The sequence below is a fragment of the Phoca vitulina genome, unplaced genomic scaffold, assembly GCF_004348235.1.
Source record: "Phoca vitulina isolate PV1807 unplaced genomic scaffold, GSC_HSeal_1.0 scaffold12, whole genome shotgun sequence".
NCBI classification, from domain to species: Eukaryota; Metazoa; Chordata; class Mammalia; order Carnivora; family Phocidae; genus Phoca; species Phoca vitulina.
Genome location: NW_022589715.1, coordinates 10,883,862 through 10,904,274, shown reverse-complemented (window position 1 = coordinate 10,904,274; position 20,413 = coordinate 10,883,862). Strand labels below are relative to the sequence as shown.

At 37.6% G+C, this 20,413-nt stretch overlaps 1 protein-coding gene across 7 annotated transcripts in view; it reads left to right on the top strand.

Annotated features, from left to right (window-relative positions):
• Positions 1-20,413, top strand: part of ANAPC1 (anaphase promoting complex subunit 1) — a 95,524-nt gene that overhangs the window by 12,491 nt on the left and 62,620 nt on the right. For all 7 annotated transcript variants that reach the window (XR_004300280.1, XM_032410466.1, XM_032410464.1 and 4 more), the window contains 9 exons: positions 910-1,005; positions 2,658-2,748; positions 2,840-2,905; positions 6,968-7,102; positions 9,781-9,921; positions 10,683-10,743; positions 12,682-12,869; positions 18,010-18,084; positions 20,056-20,324. Coding sequence is in view for 6 of the 7 variants with exons in the window: in XM_032410466.1 (XP_032266357.1) it covers positions 910-1,005; positions 2,658-2,748; positions 2,840-2,905; positions 6,968-7,102; positions 9,781-9,921; positions 10,683-10,743; positions 12,682-12,869; positions 18,010-18,084; positions 20,056-20,324 (1,122 nt within the window). In the remaining variant the exon portion in view is untranslated. The remainder of the gene's footprint in view (positions 1-909; positions 1,006-2,657; positions 2,749-2,839; positions 2,906-6,967; positions 7,103-9,780; positions 9,922-10,682; positions 10,744-12,681; positions 12,870-18,009; positions 18,085-20,055; positions 20,325-20,413) is intronic.

Sequence of the window (20,413 nt, the reverse complement as noted above, 5' to 3'; positions counted from 1 at the left end):
TTATTCAGTCCATCTTCATATTTGAAGATTTTTATCTTAATATGAGAGAGTAGGCTGCAAGGACTATACTCAGTGTAGGGAAAGCATCGAAAATACAGGAGAGAGGAAATGACGGAGAGAACGAGGAACCAGAAAGGAGCACAAGTGGAGAGATTAGCCTTCAGGAGAAAGACAAAAGACAGTGATGGTTATTAGATACGTAGGGCAGGAGGTTGGGCTCAAGCCTTATAGCTGTATTTTCTCTGTGACGCAGAAGGCAAATAAATACATGTTCTTAGGGGCTAGGGGATAGGTATAGTTGGAGGAAAGTAAAGCTGTGAATACAGTGTTGAAGTAGCTTCTCTGTTTTTGTTCCTCATAAATAAAATAAGAATTTCCTACATTTAAAAATCATTTGTCTTTAAATATGTCTTGGTAAATTGACTATATTACAGTTTCTCATATTATAGAATTATGGTCTTCTGTACCACTCCAGAAAGAAATCTTTGGAAATTAGAGATGGTTTCAGAAAGAGGGATGAAGTAGAGCCTAATCTGCGAGAGAGAGGATGGATAGGAGAGGTCATGTTATAAGAGGTCTGACCCCTTACATCCTTTAAGGAGTAGGAATTCAAGTTTGCAGCTTTAGCAGTACATAACTTTACTAATATGGAATTAAAAAGGTCATTGATAATGATTAAATTTATTATAATTTATCCCCTAAAAAGCTGTGGAATGGACTCAGAATCAAAGAACTGAAAGGAATCTCAGAGATCATGAAGTTCCAATCTTAGAAGTGTTGTGAGGTCTTCAGTGTTAATGCTTGGCCCAAGTAGTTTTAAGATTTCTTGCAGGATATTTTCATTAAGAGTTATCGTGGCAGATTTTGGAACTAATGCTGACAGTTATTTTATTAATGTATCTGCTACAGAGAGAAAAATTCACAGACCTCAAAAGTGTTTATTACATCTGACCTATGTGGGCAGAAGTTCTTGTGCTTTTTGGTGGAGTCTGAGCTCCAGTTGCGGTAAGTGTGCATACTTCCCTTTGATTCTGTGTCAACAAACGTAGGGCTACTTTTTCTTTTTTTCTTTTTTTGACTTAAGTAGCTTTATTGAAATAATTTACATGCCAAAAAATTGACATGTTTTAAGTGTACAATTATTTTTAGTAAAATTACAGAGTTAATGCCACCATCACTACAATCTGGTTTTATAACATTTCTGTCCCCCTGAAAAGATCCCTGTGTTTGATTGGCAGTCAGTCTCTCTTCTGATTCCCAACCTCAGGTAACCACTCTGTATATAGGCTTTCTGCCTAGGAGATTTGCCTTTTCCAGAGATGTTATAGAATCATACAAAATGTAGGTTTTGTGTGGCTAGCTTCTTTCACTTAGCATAATGTTTTTTAGGATCCACCATGTTGTAACATGTATGAGTGCTTTATTCCTCTTGCAGTGTAGTAGCCCATTATGTAGATACACCACATTATGTTTATCCATTCATCTGTTGATGGACATTTGGTTTCCACTTTTTGACCATAGTGAGTGAGTTATGGCCCTATGAACATTGGAGCAGAAGTCTTTGTGTGGACATACATGATTTCTTTTTTCTTTTCTTTTTCTTTTTTTTAAAGATTTTATTTATTTATTTGACAGAGAGAGAGACAGCGAGAGAGGGAACACAAGCAGGGGGAGTGGGAGAGGGAGAAGCAGGCTTCCCGCAGGGCAGGGAGCCCGATGCGGGGCTCGATCCCAGGACCCTGGGATCATGACCTGAGCCGAAGGCAGACACTTAACGACTGAGCCATCCAGGCGCCCCTGATTTCTTTTTTCTTGAGGAGATATCTAAGAGTGTAAAGGTTAATTGTTGGGTTGAACAGTATATTCATGTTTAAGTTTTTAAGAAGTTGCCAAACTGTTTTCCAAATAGGCTACATCCTTTTATATTCCCACTGGCAATCTATGAGGGTTCCAGTTTCTTTATCGTGTTGTCTGTCTCTTTGTAGCCATTCTAGTGGGTGTGAAGTGTTTTTAATTTGCATTTCCATAATGACTTATGATGTTGAGCATCTTCCCATGTTCTTACTGGCCAGTCATTTATCTTTTTAGGTAAAAATGTGTATTCAGATCTTTTGTCCACTTCTTTACCTTTTTATTTTGAAATAATTATAAAACACAGGCAGTTGCAAAATAGTAGGGGGATGGTCCTGTGTACCCTGCACTCTATCTCCCAGAGGTAACATCTTATATAATTATAGTACATTATCAAAACAAGAAAATTGACACCAGTACAATCCACACACCTTATTCAGATTTCATCAGTTTTACACGTCCTCATTTGTGTGTGTTTATATGATTCCATGAAGTTTTCTCATGTGTAGATTTGTGCAAACACCACAGTCAAGATATAGAACTTCTTATTACCTCAAAGATGTCCCTCATGGCTACTCCTTTATAGTCCCATACACTAAACCCACCCACCCCCATCCCTAACCCCTAGCGACCACTAATCTGTTCTCCATTTTTATAATTTTGTCATTTGAAAATGTTACAAAATGGAATCATACAATATGTAATCTTTCAAAATTGGCTTTTCCCCGTCAGCATAATACCTCTGAGATCACTATAAGTTGTTGGACATATCAGTAGTTTGTTTCTCTTTTTATTTTAATATTTAGCTGTGTAAAGTTTCAAGAGAGTAATGATAAAACTCAGCTCATCTTTGGCTCCATCACCAACATACACGCAAAGGATGCAGCGCCAGTGGAGGTAAATGCAGGCACATTTCTTGAGAAGTTGAAAATCATTATGTTTTATAATTTGCACAGATTGGCAAATAAAATTTTTGTCTTTCTCTCAGAAGATAGATACCATGCTGGTCCTTGAAGGCAGTGGAAACCTGGTGCTGTACACAGGAGTGGTTCGGGTAAGTAGTAAGTAGCATTTCATCCTTTTGTAGGACCACCTCCTTGATATTATTATTATTTTTAAACATTCTTTTTTTAAAGATTTTATTTACTTATTTGACAGAGCGTGAACACAAGCAGGGGAAGTGGCAGGCAGGGGGAGAGGCAGAAGCAGGCTCCCTACTAAGCAGAGAGCCAAACTCAGGGCTTGATGTCAGGACGCTGGGAGCATGATCTGAGCAGAAGGCAGACACTTAACCGAGCCACCCAGGCGCCCCTGATTTTTTTTTTTTTAATATGTAGTCTAATATTTAATATTAGTGACCCCCTGGCTGTAGGATTTGGCAGAAGATTTTTCTAAGAGTTGAAAATGAAGTCTCCAGTTTAGCTTGGTCCCAATTTGGAGGCCTAGGACTCACTGCCATGAGATGGATTGGTGCTATCTGGCACAGATGGGGAATCATTAATGAATATAGGTAGATTATTAAAAAAAAAAAGTTAACCTGAAGTTTTATAAAGAATGTAGTTTTGAAATTGATGTATGGGTACTTTGTTAAGTCTCAAAGTTTTTGTAAAGTTTCATTAAATGTGTAATATGTTGACCATATAATTTTTTTTTTTTAACAGTTTTGGAATTTACATACAGAATTATGTAAATTTAAAAAGTTTAAATTGTGAAATTTAAATACATAAACACAATTCAAAGACTAATGAAGTGACCTTTCCTATGACCACTGCCAGGTTAAGAACTAGAACACTGGCAGTATCTTTATAGTCTGTAGGGTGCTGTTTCCTTACTGCATCCTCATCTCCCTGTCTCCCCCTGGATAGACACTGTCCTGGCTTTTTGCAGTAAATCTTGTTTTTATTACAAGCTTTTTTGCAATTATGTACATGTCACTAAGGAGTAAATTGTTTAGTTTTCCTTAAATTTGAATTTTTATATAAAGGAAATCATACCATATGGTCTTCTCTGGACTTCATTATTTTGCTCAACATTATTACTATTTTTAGATTTATCTATGTCCATGTGTAGCTGTTGTTTATTCATTCACTGTTCTATAGTAGTCTGTTGTATGGTTATACCAAAACTTTTACCATTTTATCATCACTGGGGATGTTTATGTTGCTTCTACTGTTTCCTCTGGTAATGCTTTAAAAAATTCTTAAACACGTCTCTTAACCTTCAGAGTATATGCATATTCAACTTGGTCATGGCCGGGGAGTGGGGGTGCCAAATTGTCTTCTAAGGTGTAGGTTGTACCAGTTTACAACATCTCCCCTTACTTCTTGCCTTCAACAGTGTATGAGAGTTCCGAATGCTGCTTTATGTAAAATTCTTATGAATCCATAGTACTATTCGTTTTTTCTTCTCCCCCCATCCCCCCAAATTGGTGCCTTGTTAAAGCCAGGTGAGAATGGAAGTCTAGGCTCCCCATGTGGCCTTTGCTGACAGGACTGAGAGGTGGGACACAGTTTTTCCCATGGTGTTTGTCTGGAGTATATCGCTTATTGTCTAAAAGTTTTCGATCTTGTTAAGCTATTCCTTTCCTGATTTTTTTGGCCAAGGAGAGAGGTATTTCTGGGGCCTGTTTTTTTTGTCTGCTCTCTTAATGAGATTGTGGTCTCCCCCAACTTCTTTGCTACCCAGACGCCAGCCTGAGAACTGAATGGTGGTAGAGATCATTGTTTAGTTCTCAGATCTTTAACTGTGTCATTGTTGGTCAGTTTCACACATAGTTCACTCAGAGGCCTGGCCAGGATTTCATACACATATTTAAGAAGTCCTTTTCTTACTTCCTTTCCATTCTTCCTCTAACTCCCTAGGTGGGACAGAGAGGGGTTACTGCCTTGTTATTGCAGGGTGGAGATGGAACACAGCACTCCCTCCACTCATAATTTCTGTGGAGGACAGAAGGGAAGAGGTATGCTGCCTTATTACTGTAGAGTAAGGATGAAAGCCAGTGTTCCTCCCCCTTCATAGCTTTTGCTCACCATGGGGAGGTGCAGAGGGGCTGCCTCTTGGCAATGAAAGCAGCAACGCTCTGTTCATAGTCTCTGCACCTGCAGTGCCTGATGAAGAGGGGAGGAGATACCACCTAGTTACCACAGTGCGAAATAGGCCTGGCCCACAGTCCCTATGCTCGGGGAGGGATGCCACCTACTCCTCGTAGAGGGAATGATAGAACTCTGCCCATAGTCTCCAGGCCACAGCTCCTGATACGGAGGAAACTGAAGGCCATGGCTTTTTTCCTAGTGTTTCCTGGAGTGGGGCAGGTATGGTGAAGATGTCTCTGTCTTGCTTGGTCCCTCTTTTCCTGACACTTTGTCTAAAAAGAGCAAGGTTTCTCTTGGTTTGCACCTTGTGGCCATTTCTGGGTTGCAGGCCCCTTGAGAGCTCAAGAACTGGTTATGGAAAGAGTGAAAGAAACAAAAACGCCTAGGGAATTCATCATATGTAGGGTGCTGTTTCCTTACTGCATCCTGGTTCTCACGTCTCTAGCCAGTGTCTTCTTTTCCTCACCTTTCAGAGTCTTCCACTGCATTATAAATTTTGTGCAGATTCCATTGTAAATAGTGGGAAGAATAGCACAAAATGTGCTTACTCCATATTTTCATTAACTGGAGGTCTCTCGTAGCTTATTTTATTTCATTTTTTTTTTTTTAAAGATTTATTTATTTGAGAGAGAATGAGAGACAGAGAGCATGAGAGGGAGGAGGGTCAGAGGGAGAAGCAGACTCCCTGCTGAGCAGGGAGCCCGATGCGGGACTCGATCCCGGGACTCCAGGATCATGACCTGAGCCGAAGGCAGTCGCTTAACCAACTGAGCCACCCAGGCGCCCTTTATTTCATTTTTTAAAAGGTTTTATTTATTTGAGAGAGAGCATGAGCAGGGGAAGGAGCAGAGGCAGAGGGAGAAGCAGACTCCCCACTGAGCAGGGAGCCCCATGTGGTGATGTGGGGCTTGACGCAGGGCTCGATCCCAGGACCCTGAGATCATGACCTAAGCCAAAGGCAGACATTTGACTGACTGAGCCACCCAGGCGCCCTCTTGTAGCTTTTTAAAAACTATATATACTGGTTTTCGCCCTCATTTTGTTTTCTAATCCTGAGGATTTTATTTGGGTAACTTTGTAATTTTATTAGCTTTGGGTAGTATATGGACATAAATGTGGGTTTTGTTAGAATTTCACTTGCGTTCTGAATATTTCCTTTGAGTCTTATCAGAGTTTTCGGCCTATGTGGATCTGAACTTCTCTTGTGTTTTTCCTGAGAACCCCATGGATAGCCAAAATAAGGGGTGGCTAGCATGGATTATCCACTCACTCTTTTAATGAAGAATATGTATAAAGTGTTTTGAGGAGGGCGCCTGGGTGGCTCAGATGGTTAAGCGTCTGCCTTCGGCTCAGGTCATGATCCCAGGGTCCTGGGATCGAGTCCCGCATCGGGCTCTCTGCTCCTTGGGAGCCTGCTTCTCCCTCTGCATCTCTCTCTCTCTGTCTCTCATGAATAAATAAATAAAATCTTTAAAAAAAAAAAAAAAAAAAAAAGTGTTTTGAGGAAGTATTTGAGGGAAGAAGGCAGATTATGAGCTTAAGAGCCCAGTTTGGATTACATTGGATTTAATTTCTGGAGCGTCAGTCAGCTTCATTTTTTTAGCGCCTCGGAAGTAATTGATGTTTCTTCTCTCTGCCCGGAGATTTTGTTGACAAGATTGCTGCTTACAGTTTCTGCAAGCTTAGTGTCCCTGCTGTCTCTACCACCAATACAGTAGGAAAATGCGTAGTATATGGGATGTTGTGTTATGTTATGACTGTATTAACATTCACCCACTTTCCTGCCCAAAATAAGTGCTCCGTAATGAAGAGAAGGAATCAGACCAAGAGAAATTATACCAAGATATTTGTAGTTGGATGGTGGAATTACTGAAATTTTATTTCTTTTCATTTTTTAGATGTGTTCGGTGTGTGTAAAATGGGGAATATCGAAAGAAATTTATGCTTACATGCCATAACGTTATATTTAAGGATATGACACATTAAAGCCAGTATTTTTCCCCACATCTTTTTATTGCTTAAAGGTGGGAAAGGTTTTTATTCCTGGACTGCCAGCCCCCTCCCTGACAATGTCTGCCACGATGCCTCGGCCCAGCACTCCACTTGACAGTGTTGGTACTCCTAAGCCTCTTAGTAAACTACTTGGATCCTTGGATGAGGTGAGTAATGAATTAGGTGTTGTCAAAAATTAGAGACTCTTAATCATAGGAAACAAACTGAGGTTTGCTGGAGGAGGGGAGCGGGGTGGGGGGATGGGGTAACTGGGTCACGGGCATTAAGGAGGGCACATGATGTAATACGCACTGGGTGTTATTTAAGACTGATGATCACTGAGCTCTACTTCTGAAACTAATATTGCACCATATGTTAATTAATTGGATTTAAATTAAAAAATAAAAGTATAAAATATTTAAATAAAATTAAAAAAATAAATAGTGTTTTAAAGAAGTTTGGTTCAAATATTAGTTCTTCCCATGGTTAACTTTTTTGTTTTAAAAATGACAGAATTGGAAGTTTAGCTAATATTTGGTAGAATATACATATTTTCAAACACAAATGATTCAGTAAACATATTGACCTCCCTTGTGATGTGTAAGGTACTACAGAGATGAGAATGAGACATTCTTTTTAATCTAGGAACCTCATAATTGATTTGGGTGGAACAGATGTACTATCTGCATGAGAAATTATAATTTGAGGTAGGCTATTAAGACTTACGAATGAGGAACAGAGAGTACCACAGCAGATTCGCTGATAGGAGGATACATCCTGATGGGTTGATGTGGCAGAACCAGAGGCTCATATCTGAGGGGCATGTCTGACTTGGTTTGGACCTTGAGGATAAGTAGGATATCTGTAGATGGAAAGGGGCATTTGGGGCAAAGAGGAATCACATGGGAAATGGGTGTGGAGGCAGGTAAGTGCAGAACATTTCTTATGCATATTCATATTTCCATCGTGTAGCATATAAGACTCAAGTCTGTGGAATAAATGAATGCTTATAAAAGTACAAGTTGCCTGTTGGGTGGGGCAGGGCAGGGAATGGGTAATAATAACTTGTTTTTGAGTGTTTTCTATGTGCTAGGCACTGTTCTAAGTGTTTTATATGTATTAACTCATTTAATTCCTTAGAATGGCTTTGTTGGGAAGGTACTGCTCCCCATTTTACAAATGGGTAATAGAGGTATAAGGAGGTTACTTGTCTAAAGTCATGTAGCTAGTAAGTGTTAGAGCTGGGATTTACACTCTTACTAACATGTTCTTAAAAGCAGAAAGGATGAAAAGGTTTTTATTCTGAATGCTATCACCAGAACATTACAGGCTTTTGAGGATGGAGTTACGAATGTTAGGCTCTGTGTTTTAGATGTTTATCTTGGGACTTAGACCAAAGAGATTCCAAGTGTTGTTTTTTGTGTTAATTCAAGAGGTGCGAAGAGAATCCGAGTTACGGCAGCATATTGGAGAGGAGGGCAGTGACATGAGAGGTCTGGAGAAGTGGAAATGGCAGAGTCTGTCAGCTGACTGGTTTTGTGCTATGTTGGGGAACAAGGCTCAGAGTTCTCTGAGCAAGCTAGGTGGACACCCATGCTTACCAAGTTAGGAAGCCTGGAGAAAGGGGGTCTGTATTTGAGAGACATTTGGGTGCAGATGTTTAGGGAAAGTTGAAAGTGAAGGTTGGTGTAAGCAATTAATTGTATTGGTTAATGTCTAGGCCTTGGTTTTATTTTTTAAATATGTGCAGCATTGAGTTCTTTCCCTCAAAGCAGGACATTTGCAGAACTTTCAAAAGGGAGCTGGAGAAGTGTCAGTTTTGTGTGATTTGGAAGAATTTTTGTCTTTTATAATGTAAAATGGTTCCTAACTTTCTTAGAATTCCATTAACCCAGGAATGATTCGTGTCTTTGTGGTAGCCATGGGGTCACAAGATCATTGTATTACACATTGGCCAATGGCTTTCCACGTCTCTGGTTGATTGTGCAACTAGACATAGATTCAGGACCAGTGGAGCTCAGTTTTTGTGGCAGCTGTAGGAGTAGAAGCTTGAATATAGTAAATAATCTTATACTTGATGGGCTGTCAGTGTTGACAAGCTATTCACTTAGAGATGTCCTATAATTTGAATTATGGGAATATAAAAAGGGTCAGTGGTTAGGACTGGATCTAAAGCTGGAGCATCTGCATGTAATTAGTAACTAAGATCATTTAAGTTTTTTGTTTGCATAATTGCAATTGAGCAAGTAAATGTTCTCATATTTTCAGAACAAACATTTGGCTGTAGGGGAGATACCACTATGTACCTGTCTTGTTTCTTTGCTTTCTCATTGCTCTCCTTTCCCTCTCGGGTCTTAGATCCTCAAGTCATCTCTGCCTGGGCTGCCTCAAGTTATAGTTTATGTGTCTAGCTCTTTAAGATTGCCAGAAGTGTTGCTATCTCTTCTTCCTCTTAGCATTGGCCTTCCTTGCATACTCAGTGTATCCATACTCCCTACTTAATCCCCACCAAATATTGCACATGCCAAGACCAGGAAAAGTGGTGTAAGAATTTTGGGCCACCTCCCTGTGACTCCCTTCTTTCTCTCCTAGATCTTGGCCTCTCAGGTCTAGGTTGTCTCCATAGCTCTCCAGTGCTATTGATCAGATGTTTTACTGTTTTACTGACCTTTTCTAGTTGCTTTGGGTGAGGATCTTGGTCTGCTGTAAGGTACTTCATCATACCCAGAGCAGAATGATTTTAAGTCATTACGTACAGTTGTTAGACCATGTACAAATAGAGATTTTTTTATCCTTAATTCCTCAAAAAATATTTCATATGTGTTGTATTTATGACTTTTTATAGGTGGTTCTATTCTCCCCAGTTCCAGAACTGAGGGATTCTTCAAAACTTCATGATTCTCTCTATAATGAGGATTGTACTTTCCAGCAGCTTGGGACTTACATTCATTCTATAAGAGATCCTGTCCGTAACAGAGTAACTCTGGTAGGTATATTTATTTTTAGAAGATTAGGTAGCTCTCTAAGAAATATGACTGTTATTTCAAATTTGTCAGAATGCAGGATTTTGTCTGAATCATGAAAACAAATATTTTTTATGATTTTTAAAATCTCTTGCAATGTGTCATTTTTTGTACTATTTTACTTTAAAGTAATTCTGCTTAACTTTTCTACAGTTGCTTTATTATTTAAAAATTATGGAAAACAAATCTTGTTTAAATAGTTGAATTTTATATTGATAGGATTTTTGTCTTTTCATTAAAAGTTAATCTTTTTTAGTGATGGTGACTCTTATGTATAAAAATTAAACATTTCATTAAAACAACTTTTAGAAATGGTTTTTATTTATTTTTAAAGATTTTATTTATTTATTTATTTAAGAGCGAGAGGGAGCAGGAGCAGGGGGAAAGGCAGAGGGAGAGGGAGAAGCAGACGCCCCACTGAGCTGGGAGCCTGACGCAGGGCTCTATGTCAGACCCTGAGATCATGACCTGAGCCGAAGGCAGATGCTCAACCGGCTGAGCCACCTGGGTGCCCCTGGAAATGTTTTTTAAATAAGCACATTTACAGTTTCTGAAATTTGGAAGTATTCAGTTCCGTTTGAAAAATATTTATTTTTTATTTATTTTATTGAATTTTAATTTGACAGGCAGTCTTATAAAGCATAGCCATTTTTAAGACATTCAAAGACTTAGAATGCACAAATTCTATTTACGTGCTCCTGTTTGTTTCTGTTCTTTCCCCTAGGAATTGAGTAATGGCTCCATGGTTAGGATCACTATTCCTGAAATTGCCACCTCTGAATTAGGTATGATTGAGGTCAGACCTCACTTCCATGTATTCTCAGTTTGATAAGATTTGTAGTATTTGCTGATTTGCAAAAGTAATTGGGATTTTTAAAAATTTGCTTTTTTGAAGCCGTGGGATTGAGGTTTTTACTTTGCAGAGAAGCTGTGAAGAGCTGGGGAGCACTTTTCAGTGTCTACTCCATGTGTGCTCTAAGGCTAGGGGTATATTTGAAGGATGTGCTAGTTCTGTTTCTCTGAGATTTCTTATGTTGAAGAAGGCCATGCAGTGAGTGGACATGCCTCTTGCCAGAAAATCTGAGAAACAAGGAAGGCTAAGCAACTAAAACAGTTTTTGGCATATGTGATGGCTTTTAATCATATAATAAATATCTCAGTTGTTATGTAAATTGAGAAATTAACATAATTGCCTAAATTGAATAAAACTTAATGTTATAGTCAAAATACAGTCAGGTGTATTTTAATAAAATTCGAGTCTGCTTAAGTTATTATTGAAACACAACTTGGAAAATACTAGGAGAATATTTCTGAATAGAGAACAGTAAAACTTTAGAATTGAAAGGATTTGTCAACAATTGTAAGTTAAGGATGTATAAGAAAATTCACAACATCTATTAGTTTCAAAATCTCAGTGGCAAAGCAAAATATTGGCAGATTGTGTGATTTCTGGAATTTGGTAAGTAGGGTAGAATGACTTTTTAATTTTAGGAAATTTCTTTCATTGGTTTGGTAAAATGATACAATGAGTAGGTATAGAGATACCTTGCTTTTCTAAGAGGTATTTAGCCAATAATTTCAAGGCCATGTACCTTAGAAGTATAACCTAAACAAAATATATAAAAACAAATAATGGACTAAATAAAATAAATGAAAGGGGAGTAAAATCTTACTCTCTCATAGCCAGATAGAAGTCACATAAGTTTCTGTACTTCACTTGGAAGTTTCTGTACTTTACTTATAAACATCCCTCAGCCCCTCAGGCGGTATCTGGTTTACACTTATTTTGGATTCAACCACGACAAACTGGTTATTTGGTTTTCTAACATTTATTCTATTTGCCTCTAATCTTTGCTGTATGTGTACACACATAGCCAATTGATGAGAAAGGATATGCTGCTGAGGATGGGCCTGGTAACAGTGGCAGTGGGAAGGGAAAAGGGGAATCCTCTAAAGAGAAGATGTGAGAATACAAAAACGTTGCAGTTTGGGGCCATTTAACTAAGAAAAGCAGACCCAGGGCTCTTCCGTGCAGCGGCATGACAGTGTGGCACTGTGACTGATATTTCTACAACGGCATTGAGTCACTAAGGAAGGTATAAATTACGTAGTATTGGCTGATCCGTTACGTAAAACATTTATAAAGTGAATGGTGTCAGAAATAATTAAAAGTTACAAAGTTTTGGTTAACAGGGATGTTAACTCATTGAGAACATCTTTTAATGATAGTTAAGCATTGCTATTTGAGGTTGCGTATATTGAGTATTGCATATTTTACTGAAGTATTTCAGCAGTATTTTATATAAACTTATTCATGTAGAAATTACATGTTTTTGATAGAATGACCTTTAATTTATTGTCCAAACTAGAGTATTTTTGAGAACAAAATGGGGAGCTATTAGTCATTGCTGGGGCAGTGGGTATAAATCAGTTCTGTCTCAGGTAAGCTGGACTGTTGGTTGTCTTATTTCTGACCCAAAATCAGTGGGTTGAAAGCTGCCCTAAGACCTCTTGCAATCCCTGTTGAATTCAGTAGTTGGTTTAAGTTTTAAGTGATCGGCGGGGAATGTTTGCGTCCCGCTGGCTCTGTAATGACGGTTCTCTTTTCAGAGTAATTGGCCTTTACACAGAAGTAGTTAAAAAAAAAAAAAAAACTTTCTTATTAAAAGGGGAAAAGAAATACATATGGGAAGCATACTAAAATTAATCTTTGCTTTTAATAGTGCAAACATGTTTGCAAGCAATTAAGTTTATCCTGCCAAAGGAAATAGCTGTTCAGATGCTTGTCAAGTGGTACAGTGTCCACAGTGCTCCGGGAGGACCCAGTTATCATTCCGAGTGGAATTTATTTGTGACTTGTCTCATGAACATGATGGGTTATAACACAGACCGCTTAGCATGGACCAGAAATGTAAGTACATATAATTGTTTTTTTTTTTTTTTTCTGAGTTATTCTGTTGTTACCAATATAATGTTTGCATAATTGGTAATATAGTATTTAGAGTACGTAACAGATCAATTTACTAATAGGTAGACCTTAATCAACAAAATGGAATAATACTAAGGCTTATTGTACTATCTATCTATTTGGTAAATCACATGTCATTTAATATTTAATGATAATCTTTTACTGGTAATTATAATATTGAGTTTTATAACATGGGAAAGCATGTTTGACTATAATTTCTCATTTCATCTTTGTAAAATGACTGCAAGTTATGCTAGGATTAGTAGTAACATCTTGGTTTTTTTATTAATGAAGAAACTGAATCACAGAGAGAACACAGACTGGTGATTTGCTCAAAACAGGGCCTAGACTGTGTCTTCTGAATGATGGCTTAGTGTTCTTCTCTGTAGTCCATGCTGTTTTCATACACAAATTGCTTAGTCTTTGGGGAGGAATGTTTGATTTGAGGGCAATTTCAAGGGCTTTAGCCTAAGTATCGACTCTGTTAATGATGTGAAGCTGTATCCCTCTCTCTCCACCCCAGAAGCTTTCTTACAGGCCTTTAACAGGTTATTTACAAAACCAGCAGAGTAGTGTCTTCAGTATTGGTGATTCCTTTTGGCTCTAGAGATAACTCCCAGGACAACCTTGCCTGGGTCACTCTAAAGAAATCATTCTAGAACACACTTACCTTTGTCTGGGTAGCTCAGCTGTACATTTTAGTCTTATAATAGTAAATCCATTTAAAAAATCATTTTTTTCTTCATTATGAACGTACATTCTTACTGAGGGAAATCTGGAAAATGGAAGAATTAAGAAGAAAATAATACTGCTCAGATAACCACTCTGAATATCTTTGTATTGCCTTTTAGATAAACACGATATAAATGAAAAGTTCCAATATCATTAAAAATTCCTGGGGTGCGTGGGTGGCTCAGTTGTTGGGCATCTGTCTTCGGCTCAGGTCATGATCCCAAGGTCCTGGGATCGAGCCCCGCACCGGGGTCCCTGCTCAGTGAGCCTGCTTGTCCCTCTCCCTCTGCCTGCTGCTTCCCCTGCTTGTGCTCTCTCTCTGTCAAATAAATAAGTAAATAAATAAATAAATAAAACCTTAAAAAAAAAAATTCTTAGGCAAAACCCCCCATTTTATCATCTTCATAATAGGCTACCATGTGGTTTTATCATAATTAACCAACAACTAATAATAGAACATTGTTAAATCAGTTTCTTTTCTCATTAGGAATAATTTGCAAACACAGATCTTTACAGCTGTAGTCATTTCCTAAGAACTTAACCTTAGAAGAGCTATTACTAAGTCAAATAATTTTCAAAAAGGGTTGCCCAGTTGACATTCTCACTAGCTTCATTTAGAAGTGCCCATTTCAGCATAGTGATGATTTGTGGTGTGGTGAACCTTTGCCAACTTAGTGAGACATTTTCTCTTATTCCTGTCTAAGTAAACGGTAATGGGTTTTTCAGATTCTCATTGGTTATTTATTTATTTATGGAGGCTCCATGCCCAATGTAGGACCCTGAGATCAGGAGTTGGATGCTCCACCGACTGAGCCAGCCAGGAGTCCCTCTCATTGGTCATTTATAGTTGTTATTTTTTGACTCACATTTCATGTCCTTGACTATGTTTCATTTTCTTCTCTGCCCAACAGCCGAAGTAATCCTGTCTGACAAAGTCAGGTCATGTCACTCTGCTTAGAATCCTCCAGTACCTTCCCTTCCTACTCAGAGTAAAAGCCAGAAGCCTGCAAGGTGCCATGTGACCCATCCCTCTCTTACCTCTCTCATCTTGTCTCCTCATCCCTGCCTTGCTCACACTGTCCCCACCACACAGGCTTCCATTACTCTTCTTGGAACGTACCATGCGTGTTCCTGCCTCAGGGTCTTTGCACTTGCTGTTAACTCTAGAGAAAAAGCCTTCCCCCAGATAAGACAAGCCTAGATCTTTTTCACGTGGCACCTCAGTGCATCCTGCTCTGTCCATGTGGAATTGTTACCCCTCTCCATACTTTTTATCCCCTTTACCTGTTTTATTTTTCCCTTAGAACTAATTAAATATGCTGTATATTTTTACTTATTTATATTGCTTGTGTGTCTCTCTTCCTTCTAGAATGTGAATTTGTGTAAGCAGGGATTTTTGTTTAGTTTTGTTCACTATCTCTAGGACCTATAATAGTGTGGCATAGATGGGTGCTCAGTGAATTTGTGGAATTAATGCTCTTTTACGTCTGAATGAGATACTATATTTAAGAATTTGTGTTTGTTTTATCATATGAAAGAATTTCCCTCTGAAATTTCCTTGAGAAAAACCTTCCTGGGAAAATAGGGACAATTCTCTTATTTTAAATAGTTGCATGAAAACTACTTTATTCCACATTTTCCCATTCTTCATTAAATATGAAGAAATTGAGCCTTACTAGAAACTAAGGATTTCTGCAATGCTTCAGCTTTGTGTAGTTGTTGTGTGTTACTGTGCTGTGGAACTTGTTGATGAATACAGGCTGTTGTGCTCCATTCTCTAGCAGAGAACCAGGTACCCCTCAGGTTTCCGTGTTAGGGGGAAGACTGAGCACCTACCATTTTTTCTTTCATAAAGAAGGGCGGGGCTCTCTGACTTATTTATTGGATAATAGTCCTAAAAGGGAATAAGGAAATCAGTTCTGAGGCTGAGTTGCTTTCACATTTATTTATAATAGGACTGCATAATTAAACCCTTGCTATTCTTTTGTCCTTACATCAAAGCTCAGGATGAAATGGTCCTCAATGGCAAATGGCTTTAATTTTGCTTTGTTCAGATATATCCTTTTTTGTTTTCATTTAAATAATGGGGTGGAGAGTAGGGAGTACAGAATTTTTGCCAATGACTAGTTACATGATTTTTGGCATTTCTTTGGGCCTTCCTTAATTTACTGATGTGTTGAATGAGAGCACTGGACCATATGATGTTTCCTTCTGGTTCTCACATTCTATGAATGGTTGCATCTGGGGTTAACTTTTTGTGTCCTTCAGGATGGTCATATTTTCATTAGTTAGAAGTTGAACCTCTGCTGAAGGCCAGGCATGATGCCAGGCTTTTCAGATATTCATTAGGCAAGATAGTTCCTCTCATGGAATCGACAGTCTCAGGAGAAGGCAGGTAAGTATTTTACGTCAGTTTATGATAAAGGTCAGGGATCTACAGAAGCGTATAACAGGGTTGGGTAACCTGCAGAATATTAAAATAACGAAAATAAAATAGATCCATATATGCCACAAAGAGGTATCTGTATCAGATAATTTCTGTTGTCGTTTTTCATAATTCTAGGTCTTATAAATGTGATAACTATAGCAAGGACATTCTTTGTGATTGTGGTATTTAGAATATGTGAGAGAGAGAGAGAATGTGTGTATGTAGGTGTGCACATATGTGCTAAGTTTTGGTTGAAGGTTTAGGTAAGATAGCTAACAGAAATGCATCTGTTGCTTTGATTTTATTCTTGTCATTTTGTTTTTTGATAGTATTGTGTGTGAGTTGGACTGTTTTCTTTGAATGCTTTACGAGAAAACCTTTTCTCATGATCAGTTTTAAAAATTACTCAGTTTTATTGGGTGTTATGCACAAACAATGAATCATGGAACACTATATCTAAAACTAATGATGTAATGTTTGGGGATTAACATAACAATAAAAAATTAAAAAATAAAAAATAAAAACAAATCAACAACAAAAAAAATTACTCAGTTTTAAAAGCTACTTTATTCCATTTTATATTTAATATTTAAATGTCATATTTATTAAATATTGAAATATTGTAATATAAATATTCAGCTTTAAAAATTACTTTATTGCTGTCTATCTTTAGTTTTTATATAGAAATCAACTTTCATATGAGTGATACTGATTGACAAATATATAAGTTTTTATAATAAAGCATCGGAAAATAGCCATTGCCATTTATGGGCTTATGGTTGATGAATTGGTAGTTCAGTGCCAATGTGGAAGTAGCAGAGGTGGCAAAGGTGATGCCGGGGGAACTGAGTAAGAGTGAACTTTGAGAAAAGTGCTTTTATGTAACTGTATTAGTTAGGATAGGCTGTATATAACAAAATCCTCAAAAGATGTAATAGCTCACACAATAAAAATGTAAGTCTTGCTCCTAGAACAGTACTTAGCAGGTGAACAGGCTCCACAGTTACTAGGGACCCAGGCTGATGGAGCATCTGCCATCTTCAACATGAGGCTTCAAAGATTGCCCTGGGGTTGACTCTATCAGTCAGATACAAGGGAGAAGTGCCTGGAGGAGCATACACAGGAGTTTTTCATGAACAGGGCCTGGAAGTGATAACATCCACTTTCTTTCTTTCTTTCCTTTTTTTTTTTTTTAAGATTTTATTTATTTATTTGCCAGAGAGAGAGAGAGAGCACAAGAAGGGGGAGCGGCAGGCAGAGGGAGAGGGAGAAGCAGACTCTTCGCTGAGCAAGGAGCCCAACACGGGACTTGATCCCAGGACCCTCGGATCATGACCTGAGCTGAAGGCAGACGCTTAACCGACTGAGCCACCCAGTCATCCCTAACACCCACTTTCATTCATTGTCACACTGTCACAGGGCCATACCTAACTCTGAGGGAGGCAGGGATATGTAGCCTGGCTGTGGGTCCAGGAGAAAGAGGAGAACTCTTTGAAGAGTAGCTACCTGTCTCTGCCATAGAATTGTTAGCCTGTCCTCTATAGACAGACTCTAAACAAATGTCTGCTTGGTTCTGACATTTGGCTAACATTGGGTTATACTTAGCATATTTAGGATATGGCTAAAGGTCCTTGTTCTACTAAAGCAGTGGTGATCTGTGTCATCACAGAAGTCGGGGAGGAAAGGAAACCACCATTGCAGTGCGTGTGGGCCGAGGCACTGTACTAGATGCCTTCCATCTATGACTTCATTTCTTCTTCACAGTAAGCTGAGAGGAAAAGTATTCATACCATGTTTTTCCAGATGAAAAAATGAGTTTTGGTGACTTTCCTTAGTTTCCATAATTGGTGAAACTGATATCTGAATTCTTTGAGTTGATCAGTTAATTTATATGATTTTATCTTTTTTGGGGTTGTCTTTCAGTTTGACTTTGAAGGATCACTTTCCCCAGTCATTGCACCCAAAAAAGCAAGGCCTTCTGAGACAGGATCTGATGATGTAAGCATTCTTACTTCTTGCTACTAAAAAGTAATTTGTGGGTACTTGTACTAGAATCTACAGACGTGGTACTCTTGTTGATTTGTGTATATTTCTGACACCTTTTGCTTCATTTTAATACTGAATAGCAGTTATCTTGAAGGTTGGATATGTTAGGTTTTCTGTGGTTATTCATATACTTTTGTCTTTAATGATCATCTAAAAATTACTGAACATAGATAATACACATGATTTGAGTTTGGATTTGTAGATATTTTACTGCTAATTAATCCTCTGATTTAGGTCCTCAATCATACTTGATTCCATGGGTATATTCTTAAGTGATTAAGAAAATTTTTTTAAATTGAGGTATAATTTACATAAACGAAATGCTTAGATCTGAAGTTTACAGTTTGATAAACTTTGACAAATAAACACTCATGTAACCCATAACCCCTCTCAAAACACAAAACCTTTCCGTTATTCCATAAAGTTTTCATGTGCCATTTTTAATCATTCCCTTCCTTCCCTTCCTCTATTCTTGAAGCAACCACTGATTTGAATTCTATCACTATAAGTTAATTTTGCCTGTTCTAGAACTTGATATAAATGAAATAATGTGGTACATAATCTTTGGTATAAAGGTTTCTTTCATTAAGTGTGATGTTTTTGAGATTCATCCCAGGTGTTGCAGATATCAGCAGTTTGTGCCTTTTATTGCTGAGTAGTGTGAATATACCATAGTTTGTTTATACATTCTTCTGCTGATGGATACCTAGGCTATTTCCATTATTTGGCTATTATGAATAAGGCTGCCATCAGTATTCAGTGACAAGTATTTGTGGACATGTATTTTCATTTCTTCTGGGTAAATACCTAGCAGTGAAATTGATGGATCATTGCTGGTTCTCAAACTCATTATACTACATTAAAATCTGACCAGTGATAAATGAGAGTTCCTCTTGTTCTTCATCTTGGCCAGCATTTGCTGTTGTCAGTCTTTTTCATTTTAACTATTTGAGTGTGTAAAGTAGTTTCTCTTAGGTTTTAATTTGCCTTTTCCTCATGACTAATGACGTTAAACACTTTTTTATGTGCGTATTAGCTACTTACATATCTTTTCGTCAAGTTTCTGCTCCAGCTTTTTACAGTTTTTTAATTGGATTTTTAAAAATATTTATTGAGCTGTAGAAGTTTTTTGTATATTCTGGATATGAGTTCTTTGTTGTGTATGTTTTGGGAATATTTTCTCTCGGTATATGATGATGAACAGATTTTTAAAAATTTTAGTTACTCATCTTACCAATTTTTTACTTTTATGGTTTGTTCTTTCTGTATCTGGTCCAAGAATGTTTAAGTTAGAATAACACACTGTATTAAACCTTACAAAAACATCAGTAAATTCCAGGACCTGAAAATAGCATAAATCATATTCTCTCAACACAGTACAATAAATCAAAGTAAAAACAAAAACAGACTCAGTACTTGGAAAATGGACTACAATCAGTGTGAATACAAAATTCAGTTGGTTATTAGGTTGTAATTGCTAGCTCCAGCATCCTATAAACATAGATGAATATACTAACCAGATACAAGTAGACTTCTCCCCTTACCAAAACACAGATCAGTGTAGTGGTCACTAAACTTGCCTATCTACACTCCCACCTTTTATTCTTTACTTTTGGCTTCATAAGAAATCACCTAAGATAATCTTAATTTTCTTTCTCAATCTCTATAAATAGTGGGATTCTTCTCTCAGTCTATTTCCTAATAGGGCATGACTAAAATTTTTCAGATGGGTTTTGAAAAGTGGTTTGTCTTAATGTCTATTGCTGGCATCTGGAAATTGCTTAGCTATTTTGATGTGGGTCTAATTTTTAAGCATTGTGATTTTTTTCCAACTTAATGTGAAAATAGAACTTGAATTGTTTTAATGATAACATTACAAGGAGGCATTATTTAAAAAAATAATATCTTCTTTATTTTTCTCAGGACTGGGAGTATTTACTAAATTCAGACTACCACCAGAATGTTGAGTCTCATCTTTTGAATAGATCTTTATGTTTAAGTCCTTTGGAAGTTTCACAGATGAAGGATGAGGATTTTTCACAGAATCTCATTCTGGATTCTTCTACACTTCTGTTTACTCATATACCTGCAATTTTTTTTGTTCTTCACCTTGTGTATGAGGAGCTTAAGTTGAATACTCTAATGGGAGAAGGAATTCGTTCACTTGTTGGCCTTCTTGTTCAGTTGGCAAGGTAAATATCGTTTGTAGATTAGAAACTACCAAGAGGTCCTTAGATGACTTGATCTCAGCCCTAAATATCATATAGGAACCTTGCAAATA